Source organism: Petaurus breviceps, unplaced genomic scaffold, assembly GCF_028583685.1.
Source record: "Petaurus breviceps papuanus isolate PSGF00001 unplaced genomic scaffold, PetGlider_PUasm1.0 77, whole genome shotgun sequence".
NCBI classification, from domain to species: domain Eukaryota; kingdom Metazoa; phylum Chordata; class Mammalia; order Diprotodontia; family Petauridae; genus Petaurus; species Petaurus breviceps.
Window position 1 is genome coordinate 13079075 of NW_027186492.1, and position 12437 is coordinate 13091511.

At 36.6% G+C, this 12437-nt stretch overlaps 1 protein-coding gene across 1 annotated transcript in view; it reads left to right on the forward strand.

The window, feature by feature from the left end:
* HEATR5A (HEAT repeat containing 5A) overlaps positions 1 to 11687 on the forward strand; it is a 90465-nt gene extending 78778 nt beyond the window's left edge. The window contains exons 18-20 of the mRNA XM_069105988.1: positions 5712 to 5863; positions 8286 to 8499; positions 10105 to 11687. Of these exons, the coding sequence (XP_068962089.1) occupies positions 5712 to 5863; positions 8286 to 8499; positions 10105 to 10409 (671 nt within the window). The 3' untranslated portion in view covers positions 10410 to 11687. The remainder of the gene's footprint in view (positions 1 to 5711; positions 5864 to 8285; positions 8500 to 10104) is intronic.
* The last annotated feature ends 750 nt before the right edge of the window (positions 11688 to 12437 follow it).

A 12437-nucleotide genomic window follows, 5' to 3' on the forward strand; every position in this document is an offset into this window, starting at 1 on the left:
CTCTCTCTCTCTCTCTCTCTCTCTCTCTCTCTCTCTCTCTCCCTCTCCCTCTCTCTGTCTCTCTCCCTCTCCATTTCCCTCTCCCTCTCTCCCCTTTCACTCCCTCACTCTCACAACTCCTGTGAAGGGTTTTTTTTTTAATTGTTTTGGTTTGGGTTTTGTTGTTCTTTTTTGTTTTGTGTTTTGGTTGTTTTTTGTTTCATTGTTTTTACCATATATTGAACCAAAATCTGATTCCCTCTTATCTTTGAATATTGAATGCAGCCTATTATGGTCTCCCTAAAGTATACTCTTTTCTGAATTCTTCTCTAAATCCTGCTTTCTTTTCTTTGGACATGTTCCCACTTGTCAGTTTGCCTGTCTATATGTGGCATATAGAATGGAATACAATACTCTAGTTGTGGTTTGACCAAGTGAATCATCAAAAGTCTCCCTTCATTGGGGTGTAGAAATCCATCTTGCCCTACAAGAAAGTTTGGGGGAAGGAGTATAGGGGAGGGATATATGAGAGTGCAGACTGAGGGAAGGAGTAATTAGTATGCTTGCCATCTTAGAATGGGGCTTAAGGGAGAGATGAGGAGAAAATTTGGAACTCAAAATCTTGTGGAAATGAATGTTGAAAACTAAAACTAAATAAATAAATAAATTCTGGGGGGGCGGGGGGAGTCTTCCTTCTCTCCCTGCCATTGCCATCCCCTCATTGAGAATAAAAGAAAAACAAAAGCCTGGTTATAAATATGAACATAATTAAGCAAAACAAATTTCTGCATTTGTCCATGTTCAAAAATGAAATGTCTTATTCTATACTATTTAGTCCTTCACTTCAAACAGGAAATGGGTAGGATTTTTACATCATTAGTCCTTTGGGATTCTGGTTGGTTATTTTGCTGATTGAAGTTCTTAATTCCTTCACAGTTTCCATGTTGTTATTGTTGTATAAATTGTTCACCTGATTCTGTTCACTTAACTGTCAGTCCATATAGGTCTTCCTATGTTTCTCTGAAACCATCTCCATCATTTCTTACAGCAGAACATTATTCATCACTTTTATCTGCCATCATTTGTTCAGCCACCCCCAATCGATGGGCACCCCTTTCAATTTCCAATTCTTTGCCAGCACAAAAGGAACTATAAGTATTTTTGTATATCATTATTTAGACTTTGTTTTGCTTAGAACTAATCCCTCCCTTAATCTATTCTCCCTTCTTCCCTTCCCTCTATTTCCCTATTGAGGGAAATATATTTCTGTCCTAAACTGTGTGTCCCTATGTATTTGTGTATTCTTCCCTTCTTTGAGGGAAGTTCAGATGAGAATCAAGTTCAAATATCAGCCATTCCCCCAATTCTTTCCTCTTTGCCTATAGAAATTATATTTGTACACCCTGATTTATGTAAGGTAAGCTATTCCTTGCTCTCTTGATTTACTTATCATCCTTTATGTCTAATTCATGTCCCCATTTTGAAGTTTTCTTGGTATACAAAATAAGATATTGGTCTGTAGCTAGTTTCTGCCCCACTAGCTTGTCCAATTATTCTTTTTTTTTTTTTAAAGCAATCAGGGTTAAGTAACTTGCTCAAGGTTACACAGCCAGTTATTTCTGGGTGTGGTGCTAAATATCTGAGCCCAGATTTGATTCCCAGGTCATTCCGACTCTGGAGCTGGTGCTCTTACTCTCTGAGTCACCTGGCCGCCCTTAAGCAATTGGGGTTAAGTAACTTGCTCAAGGTTACACGGCCAGGTGTTTCTGGGTGGGTGCTAAGTGTCTGAGCCTGGGATTCGATCTCCAGGTCATCCTGACACTGGACCTGGTGCTCTTACTGGCTGTGCTACCTGGCCGCCCCCAATTATTCTTAAATTATCTTTCCTTCATCTGTTTTTCCAGTCAGTTGTTTTTGCTATGAAATGCTTTGTGTTCTTTTCTATTTTTTCAGCCTTTTGACATTGTTTTATTTCTTGTTGTTAACAAAGGCATTAACTTCTCTTGGTCATTCGAATTTTTGGAAAGTTTATTGCTTGGATACGATTTGGTACTTCTTATGCCAAGCTGTTAATTCCTTTTCTTTTTTTTTTTGTAATAACTCTCCTTTCTTTTTCAGTTTTTTTCCTCTAGTACTTTGTTGTTGTTTTTTAAATTCTCTCTACATCTCTTCTAGGAATGCTATTTGAATATGTGCTCAAGGTGCTTGTAGATGTTTTGGAGACCTTCTCTTCTTCTGGGTTCATGTCTTGAATGTCCCAGTCACCTTAATAGCTTTTTATGGTGGGATTCTTTTTTTGTTTGCTCATCCTACTTCCACTTAAGACTTGATGTCTGGATTGGTCCTACCACTGCTTTCTTGGGATATTGAGTATTGTAATTATTCCAGTAATCTCTAGCTCTCTAGTGCTCCCAGATCCAGTCTGATACAGAGCAAAGTCTGATTATTGCCCTCCTAATCTGGGTTCTTCAGAAGCTCCTGATTTGGGTTTGGGCCTGAGCAACAGCACTCTCAGCGCACCCCATTTGAAGTTTCAGTAGACCACTGCCAGACTCAGCCCATATTAACGAGCTGGAAAGCTCTACTAGTTCAGAGTGACAGAAATGCAGACTTCCTTTTGATCTGAGATTTCTGCCCTTGTTTGTCTTCAGATTTTAGTCTGGAAGCTAGAACTGAGACCATGTTCTACTCTCCAGGGATTTAAGCAACACGGTTGCTTCTTGTGTCTTAACTCACTTCTTGATTAATACATGGGGACTGTTCGTTATCCAAGAATACCACTCCAAAGCACAGGTTCATTTCTCGGTTTCTTCTGGATCTACATCCCAGAACTGGGTAGTGAGCAACAGAATTGCCAATTGGAACCTATTCCTGTGCCCTACACACCTTTATGCTTAATCTAGGATCTCATGGACTGCTGCTCAGTCTATCTCTGTACCTGGTCAGACCTCCATCCCTAGTATCCAAACACTTCTTTGTCTTACTTATGTCAAACTGGGATGGAAAATGACATTCATTTGTCTTGAATTTCCCAATCAGGATTTAGTCTGGTACATTTTTTTAGATCTATTTAGAGGATGGGAGAGCAGGGGGGTGTTGGGTTTTAGTGGGTCATGTAAAGGGTAGAACTTTTCATTTTTTTTTGCTACTTTCCTATCTTGGTGAAGTAAGCCTCTGTGAGGCCTCTTCTCTGAGAAGATAGTTCTGAGACAGTTATGGGAATACGTTACTAATATGGCACCTGAAGTGAGGAATGGGCCTCATATCCCAAGAACATTTCAGCCTCCCTGATAAGCTTTAAAAAAAAGAAAGTTTTCCTGTAACTCTTTACCTTTCCATCTTACAGAAAGATTTTACACTTAGTCCATACATACTTGTTGATTGACTATAAAAGAAGCACAAAGAAGCATACAGTCTCTGCAGATCACTAGAGCAGATTCTTTACCCTTCCATACCTGATGGAATTGCAATCCTCTATTGTTTGTGTCCCCACCTAACTATTGCTGCTGACAATGGCCTTTGTGCAGCATCTGTACCCTGAAAAGCTTAGGAGTTCCAGTCATTTAGACTACTAGAGACCTTTCATTTTTCCTCCTGGTCTTTCATCTCTCAGGTATAAGTCTGAATTAGTAGATACCAAGACCCTGATTGTCACAAATCAAACAGAAGACTTAATTAGCAGATGGCTTTTTAGGCCTCTACTTCTTTTGAGAAGGCTGGACTGGATGACCTCTGAGGTCCCTTCCAGGTTATATGTTGTTATATTCATATCAACCCTACCAGGAAAATTCCGTGTTCCTCTTTTTTTGCCTACTCACTAAAGACACAGTAAAAACAACCTAAAATTAGCTTCATTTTCATGATATTTTCTAAAGGAATTTATATACCGAGATCACTGGGATTAGGATTTATTTGAAGTGGAACAGTGGATAGAATGCTGGACCTGGAGTCAGGTAGACAAAAATTCAGATCCATCCACACAAGTACAAATGATCTGAGTGACCCTAGGCAAGTTACCCCCTGTCTGCTTCAGTTTCCTCATCTGTAAAATGGGGATAATAATAGCACCTACCTCATAGCATTGTTGTGAGGATAAAAATGACATAATATTTGTAAAGTACTTTGCAAACCTTAAATTGCTATATAAATGTTAGTTTTTATTACAATAGCATCTTTTTATTCATAGTATTTTATTTTCACTTTGTATATGATCTTATAATAATAGATCTAGCCTAATTTATCTATGGTTAACATTCCAGTATAATATTACTTTATAATAAACCAGGCCTAATAGTTTATTAGAATATGAAAATTAAAGTGTACTTTTGCTTCCATTCTAAAATAACAGCTAAGGAAAGAGTCCCAAATGATTTATATGTACAACTACTGCTTTAAGGTTTTTATTTGCTAATGAGATATGTTATTGTGAGTCTCAATTTTCAATTTTAAGGACTGGTGTTCATTTGTTTCAGATGTGTTGGACTTTTCATGACTCCTTTTGTGGGGGGGTTTGGCAAAGATACTGGTGGTTTGACATCTTCTCCAACTCATTTTACAGATGACTTGCCCAAGATCACACAATTAATAAGTCCAGATTTGAACTCATGAAGATGAGTCTTCTACTCTGTCTACCTCTCCCCTTGGCTGCCCAGATTTTACCTTTTAATACCATGTATTTGGGAAAAATTTTATTTTAAACAACAATTCATAGTTATTCCACAACAAAATGATTTTTCCAATAGGGTTTGGGTTTTTTCAGTTTTTCTCCATTTGGAAAATTAAATATAAACCTAGCAGTCCTTTTTAAACATTTTTTATATTTTTTCCCAATTACATATAATAACAGTTTTTAACCTTCGTTCTTTTTTTCCTTTTGCTTTAAATTTAACATTTTATTTTTTCCCCAATTACATGTAAAAACAATTTTTAACATTCATTTTTAAAAATTTTTGAGTTCCAGATTCTTCCCCTCCCCTTCATTGAAAAGGCAAGCATTTTAATTAAGATTATATACATGTGCAGTCATGAAAAAACATTTCTGAATTAGCCATGTTGTGAAAGAAAACAGAACAAAAAAAAAAGAAAAAGTAAAAAATAGATGCTTTGATTTGAATTCGATTCCATCAGTTCTTTCTCTGGTGGTGGATAGGATTTTTCATAAGTCCTTCAGAATTGTCCTAGATCCTTGTGTTGTAAAGAAAACTATTGAAACTAGAATAACTTAGAAGGCACATCTTAAAATCTGTGACAGGGCAAATGGTTTTGATTGTCCCCTTGAAACACAGGTGGCTTTATGACCTCATGTCTTTGCCCAGTGGGTGTGCACAGGCAGAGGGCATGTGAATTCTCAGGTTCCACCCTCTCCTTTAACAGCCACTGCTTAGTTACTGGCAATACTTCAGAAAGGAGGAACATTTTACACACTGGTAAAGTAGAGTGGATGTGATGGGTGAATCTTGAAACTTGAATGTCACTAGCTCATTTTGAAGCACCAGATAAGGCAGAATGGTGGAGAAGAGGGTACAGGAGGGTAGAGTGTGAGATTGAAACAAGAAGATTTAAGTCCGAGCTGCAGCACTTCCTGCTCCATGACAAGTCTTCTCTGGGCTTTGGTTTCCTAATCTATAAAAGATGAAGGGTTTGGACAATGTGACTTCTGCAGCCCTTAGTTGCCCTCAGTTGAGAATTCTGTGTTCAGAGCCTGTCTCTAAGGGATCATTTCTCTTTAGTAGATGGAGCACAGCAAGAACTCGATGAAATCAGCCTACTTACTGCCATAACTGTATTTATCTTGTCTACAAGTCCAGAAGTGACCACCATCCAGTGCCTGCAGCAACGTTGTATAGAGAAATTTAAAGTTACACTTGAGTTGAAAGACCCAGTAGTAAGTATACTTGGTAGATTAATCATAGCTACTTTTATTAAACTCCCATAATGCTCTTTTCTGGTTTGCTACCTTCCTGCCTCCTTTAAGGGACCAGATTTTTCATTGAACTGCATATTCCTTCCAGCAATGCAGATTGCACACCATCTATATCTGCCAATACTATCCACCTCTCATTTGGGTCTTCCCTGAAGAGTGCTTCCTGACATTCCATGCCTCCTTTCCCATGACAATTCCACTCAGGGACTTTCCAGTCTAGTAAAAATCTGCCCCAAATGGTGCACTCCACTTCAAGAACCCATAGTCATCTTCAGGCCAAAGTACAGCTTTACTGATGAAAGATGCCATGTTATAGAGTAGGAAAACTATTGACTGGAGTCAGAAGACCTGTGTTTAAATCCCACCTCCAATGTTTACAATGGATCGATGTAATCAAATCAAAGTAATCGATGACTATGGACAAGTTTCTTAGCCTTCTCAGGTCCCAGTTTCTTCATCTGTAAAATGAAAAGACTGACCTCTTGGGTCTCTTCTGGCTCTTGAGCTGTGACCATGTGATTCTGGGACTTTTTATTTATTCCTTTTGGAGTCTCGAGACCAAATAGTTTCAGCTAATAATTGGAAAGAGTTTATGGCTCAGTTTTTGAAAATGTTTGATATTAAAACATACTCTATTGTTGAAGTATACACATCTTTTAAATATGAGCACCAAAAAACTTAAAATAAATTTGTTTCAAGATATTTACAAATGATAATTTGTTATTTTTACATTAATACTTCACAGATAACCCAGGGGAGAATCGTTTGTTTGTTCAGTCATACCTCATTTGAGGTAACTACAAAGTAATGAAATTGATTTCACAAACCCCACACAGCAGTCACTATCAAAACACCTTCTACTCACATAGAACTAATAAATTCTGTCTCTAAAATAAAGGATCCGTGGATAGAGTACTGGTCCTGGAGTCAGGAGGACCTGGGCAAGTCATTTAACCTGATTACCTACCCCCCCCTTCCCCCCAAGAAAAAAGTTTAGGAACTAGTTCTAATTCTTTTTTTTTTTTTAATTGCAAGGCAGTCAGGGTTAAATTACTTACTTGCCCAGAGTCACACAGCAAGTAAGTATCTGTGGCTGGATTTGAACTGAGGTCCTCCGGACTCCAGGGCCGGTACTCTGTTCACTGTGCCACCTAGACGCCCCCATTTCTAATTCTTAAGAAGAAATGTAAATTGCACATCCTCCCCTTAGAGATATTCAAATATATTATCAAAAACCAAATTTTTTTTTTTTTTACTCCATGCTCTTCTTTTACAATGAAACACACAGCTTTAAGATACCATTTCCATGTAGTTTGGCAAAGCCAGTCAAAGCAATTACAGACCTTAATCCTAAGGGAGCTATGTTATGTAAAGGTATATAACTTGTGTAGTCTGACCATAATTTCTTTGATATCTTCTTCAAACCGTAACTTTGTTATTTAATTTAATTTTTGTTACATTTGAAGTGCTAAGCTGTCTCCCTTCCTCTTTTCCTTACCCTGTACTGGAGAAGGCCATTTTACATGTGTGTGTGTATGTCTATATGTAAAAGCATATTGAAACAATATTATACATACTTCTTATCGGTTCTTTCTATGGAGGTAGATAGCATTTTCTTTCCTAGGTCCTTTGTAACTGATTTTCATATTTATAATAAAATAATTTAGCCATTCACACATATTCTTCAAACAATATTGCAGTTACTATATATGGTATTCTCTTGGTTCTGCTCGTTTCACCCTTCATTATTGTATGCAAGGCTTTCCACATTTTTCTAAAATAAACCTGCTCATCATTTCTTACAGCACAGTAGTATTCCATAACAATCATATACCACAACTTGCATTCCCTAATTAATGGGCGTCCCCTCAGTTCCCTTTGCCACCACAAAGAGTAATTTAGAACGTGTAGGTTTTTTTATTTTCCCCCAATCACCTTGGGAAACAGACCTAATAATGGTATTGCTGGGTCAAAGGGTATATAACAACTCCATAACTCTTTGGGCATAATTCCAGATTGTTCTCCAAAATGGGTGAATCTCTAACCTTAACTTCAAGGCTGAAGTATTATATGTATAAACTTGACCTCAAATACTTTCCCTATATCTCCCAAATATTTCTAGAATCATCTTAATTGAGAAAGGAAAAATTTGTATTTCACCTTATATAAAAGTTTAAATATGTTCTAGAGCTTGGACTTTAACTACTATAAATAAATTGAGAAAAGATTTCAAAGTAAATAACACTGGTTTTCTAGGTTCTTGTACATCACATTTTCATAATGACTTTGTTTTAACTACTAAAGTTCTCAGAGTTCTCTTCTGTTGTTTGTAATTCCTCTTTTCCTTTCATACTGTAATTGTCCATATGTTTTGCCCATTTAGGTACAAATCAAGTGCTATCAGCTGCTACTTTCCATTTTTCAGTATCCAAACCCAGTAGTGTCCTACCCTTATATTCATTCATTAGCATCACCCATTGTGAGAAAACTGCAGGAGACAGATAAAATAAAACCCAAAGATGCTGCTGAGCTTCAGGCAATTCAAGAAGGCATCAAGGTCTTAGAAGCCCTGGTGGCTATTGCTGAAGAACAGCACCGTAAGTACTCCCACCATCCCCACCCCTTTGCATTGTAGCTTAGCTCTTACGAAAAGTTTGTTGGAATAATAATAATAAATTTTCATTTTGACATACTTTGAAACAGAACAGAAATCAGAAAGTCATTTGTGTTATATTGTACCACATCCTTGTAATGTCATATTTGATTCAGAAAACATTTTATATCTATTCTATTCAAGATCATGTGCTAGGGGCTGAAGGGAATACAAAGAAAGCAGCTCCGCTCTCCCCTCTTCCCCCCAGAGCTCATAGGAAAGACTGGAGAATCAATGACATAAAAAAAGATATTTGGAGGTGTGAAAGTAAAGGTGATGACCATGAGGGGGAGTGTAGGAAAAAAGAGAAGAACAGGACAAAGGGCAGAACCTTTGGAGGAACTAGCATTTTAGAGGTCAAAAGGATGGAAAGCAGAGCCAGAACTTGTGCTTATGAATCAAGGATGAAAACCAGCATAGCACAGTAGGAAAGATCCTGGACTTTTAATAGTAACTATACTGACAATAACAGCTAACATATAGAACCTTGAAGTTTATACAGCATTTTATGTAAATTCTACATAGAATCTGTGCGCTAATGCCAACTCAGCTTCAGTGACTTAGCCTCTGGCTTCAGTTTCTCATCTATAAAAGGGTAATGGTGGGGTTAAAATTAGATGGCATCTAATATTCCATCTTCCAGACCTTTCTCTATGATTCTGTGAACTGTAGGAAGCCAGGAAAGTCAAGAAAGAAAAAAGGTTCAAGAAAATAATTGTTAGATTTTGCAGAGGTCAAAGAAAGTAAGGAATAAGAAAAAAGCGTTAGTTTTCATATTTAGGAAATTACTGGTGACCTTTGAGAGACCCTTCTAGGGAGACTGTGGATAGAGAAGCTACATTCATAGGGGTGGAGGAGCAAGCAGGTGCTGAGAAATTAGAAGCAGTGATGATAGATAGCTCGTTCGGGATATTTGGCAGTGAACAGGTAGGAGAACTGGGTAGCTGGAGGTAGTTGAAGTTAAGTAATTGTGAAGTCGGATGTTTGGAAGGTCATCCTGGCATCTATTGAAGTTGCAGAAATTAACTTAGGACAAAGTGAGGAAAACTGTGGTTTTGGTACAAAAAATCATTAAGGAAAGTGAAAGAATGCTCTTGGAATTTAGAAAGACAACAGTGTCATCAAACTTGTGGGCTTCCAAAGAGGGAAGTGTCAGTGATAGTAACAACTGATAGTGAGTCATAGTGACAAAGAAACAGGTGTAGCCTAGAATTGGCAGCGGGAAGGAAATATGATGCCAAACTTAGCCTCCTCTTATGTTAGTAGGAGGGATGGGAGAGAGAACAACCTTTCATGGAGATGTTTGCAAGGGAAGAGATGATATCAGGAAAACTGCACAGTTGTGGGAAAGGACAAGGACTTAGAGAGCTTTGGTTACCATAGAAATAATTGTATCTCTTGGGAATAGCAGTTAGAGGAATTTTTTTTCTCCCCTTAGGAGTGAAAATGTATCCCCAAAGAAAATTAGTTTTATATAATATCATGTCATTATAAGCATACGTACTGTCTACTGAACATAGGGTTCATGTTGTGTGTTTAAATTTGACAGGAGCTCAACTGGTGGCTGGCATTCTCCACCTTCTTATTTCCTTTCTTCTGGATGAAAACACTCTGGGCTCAGCATCCACCACAATGAGAAACTTACATGACTTCGCTTTGCAGAATCTGATGCAGATCGGACCCCAGTATTCATCAGTTTTTAAAAATATTATGGCTTCTTCTCCCACAATGAAAGCCCGTCTTGAGGCAGCTATAAAAGGCAATCAAGAAAGTATCAAAATCAAGGCAACGCCTAAACATATCAAGAAGCCTGGAAAAAATTCAAGTATTCAGTTGAAGACCAATTTTCTTTGATGTTATCTTACTTGAATTCCATCTTAATCAAATACTTTGGATGGAGAGTTGGTGCCTTTTCATTTCCATTCAAGGAGACTATAGTAAGATTTTAGGAACAAATACATTTGGAAGTCTGATTTATTCTTTTAAAAAAATTGATGAAGGACTTTTTTGTCTTATATGACATTGGCCTTTTAACTCAAGGTAAACTCTTAAAAATGAAAGATGGGTTATGAATTTTAATTGGTAAGATTGCACAAGAGCTCTCTTAAAATCATTACCAAGAATTTCAGGAAGAGATCATGAATTGAAATTTATTCAGAATCTATGACTTTTTTTTTTTTTTTCAGAAAATGAAATTGGTTTCTTCTGACAGTCCAAGCACATGCAATATATTTAATAATGTGATAGATATAGATTTAACTATAGTGCAAATATCTACAAATATTTGTCTATCACAAATGCTAATTTTAAATCCTGCCCCATTAAGTAAATATATTAAATGTTACTGGATTCTTCAAACAAGGTAAATTATTGTAAAGCTACTTAAGCCACATGATTAAGGTAATATTAATAGCTTAAATTAAATTCTAATAAGGTCTAAAATTATTCAATATATTTTAGTACACAAGTTCATTATGGCTCTTATAGCAGTGTGACTCAAAGCTTGGTGTCTAAAAAAGTGTTTAGTTTTGTATTAATCAGTTCAAATCATGAAAATTTGCTAATCCTATATGGAGTTAATAGTTCTCCAAGTATATCTTAAATGAGTTTGTTTACTCTAACCCTAATTATTTGGTTCATTTTAATATGTTGCATATATTCATATTAATAAGTTTAATATACATGTAAATTCATATCCATCTATTGGGATCAGCAGCAGATTTACAAAACTGTCAGATTTAGTAATGACTTTCACGTCATAAAAGTAACATAAATTTTTAACAAGGAACATATTTTATTACAGAAAGGCACATACTAACATCAAGAGCATATTGGCTGCTCTTAAGGTGTTCTCTAACTGTTGGTGGCCCTTGCCTTTCCCTTTCTGTATAAGCCAAGCGCTGGGTGAAAATAAGCACAGCATTTCCTCGCTAATAACTAAAAACTAAAGTGATAGAGGTACCTTCAGAATTGCGAAAACACACCAGGGCTCAGAATATGTGATGTACTGTATTTTTATTATAAGTTTTGTATATATTTACTATTGTAAATTGTACAGAATTAAACATTTGATTAAAATTCTAACCTGAAACCAGTTTTTCTAATTTACATAAATAAAGCTAATTTTCTTCATCATAGTTGTATTTTAAGTTATTTTACCCATAAGGGAAAGTGGTCAGTGATTCATTTGCTTCAAGAATGATAGTTGTTTGGAGCAAATAACTTGAGTGTTTTATGTTCTGATTTAGATAAATTAGAAGTGATGACTTAGAGCTACACAGTTACTTCAGAGACACCTTTTCTTTTGTAGTGCTCCTTAAAAGGGTTAAGTAAGATATGTTTGTCTTCCAAAAGTTCCCAGGTTCATTTCTTCTAATGAATAGATAAATGCCAAGTTGGGTTCTTTGTAGGTAAACAATTCCATACATTATCTTTTATTTTGTCATCTTGCATTTTTAGATTGTAAAACAATTATTTGCAGGCAACATTTAATAGTTTAATCTTGGAAAGCTTTCCTTGGACATCATCTCTAGAAATTACTTGCATAAAAATGTCGGTAAACTAGGGGTGGCTAGGTAGTGCAGCGAATAGAGTACTGGCCCTGGAGTCAGGAGGACCTGAGTTCAAATCCAGCCTCAAACACTTAACACAAAACTAGCCATGTGACCTTGGGCAAGTCACTTAACCCCAATTGCCCTACCTTACCCCCCCCCCTTCAAAAAAAAAAAAGGCAAAAAGAAATTTCAGTGAACTAGATTAGCATTAACTCATCTGTTGATTTTATTCTTTTGGTATAATTTTGAATACATTTGGACGTAAAAATGAACTTTAAGCTTTTTGTAACACCCAAAAAAGTTAGAGCTGTACTAAATTTGTCTAGCC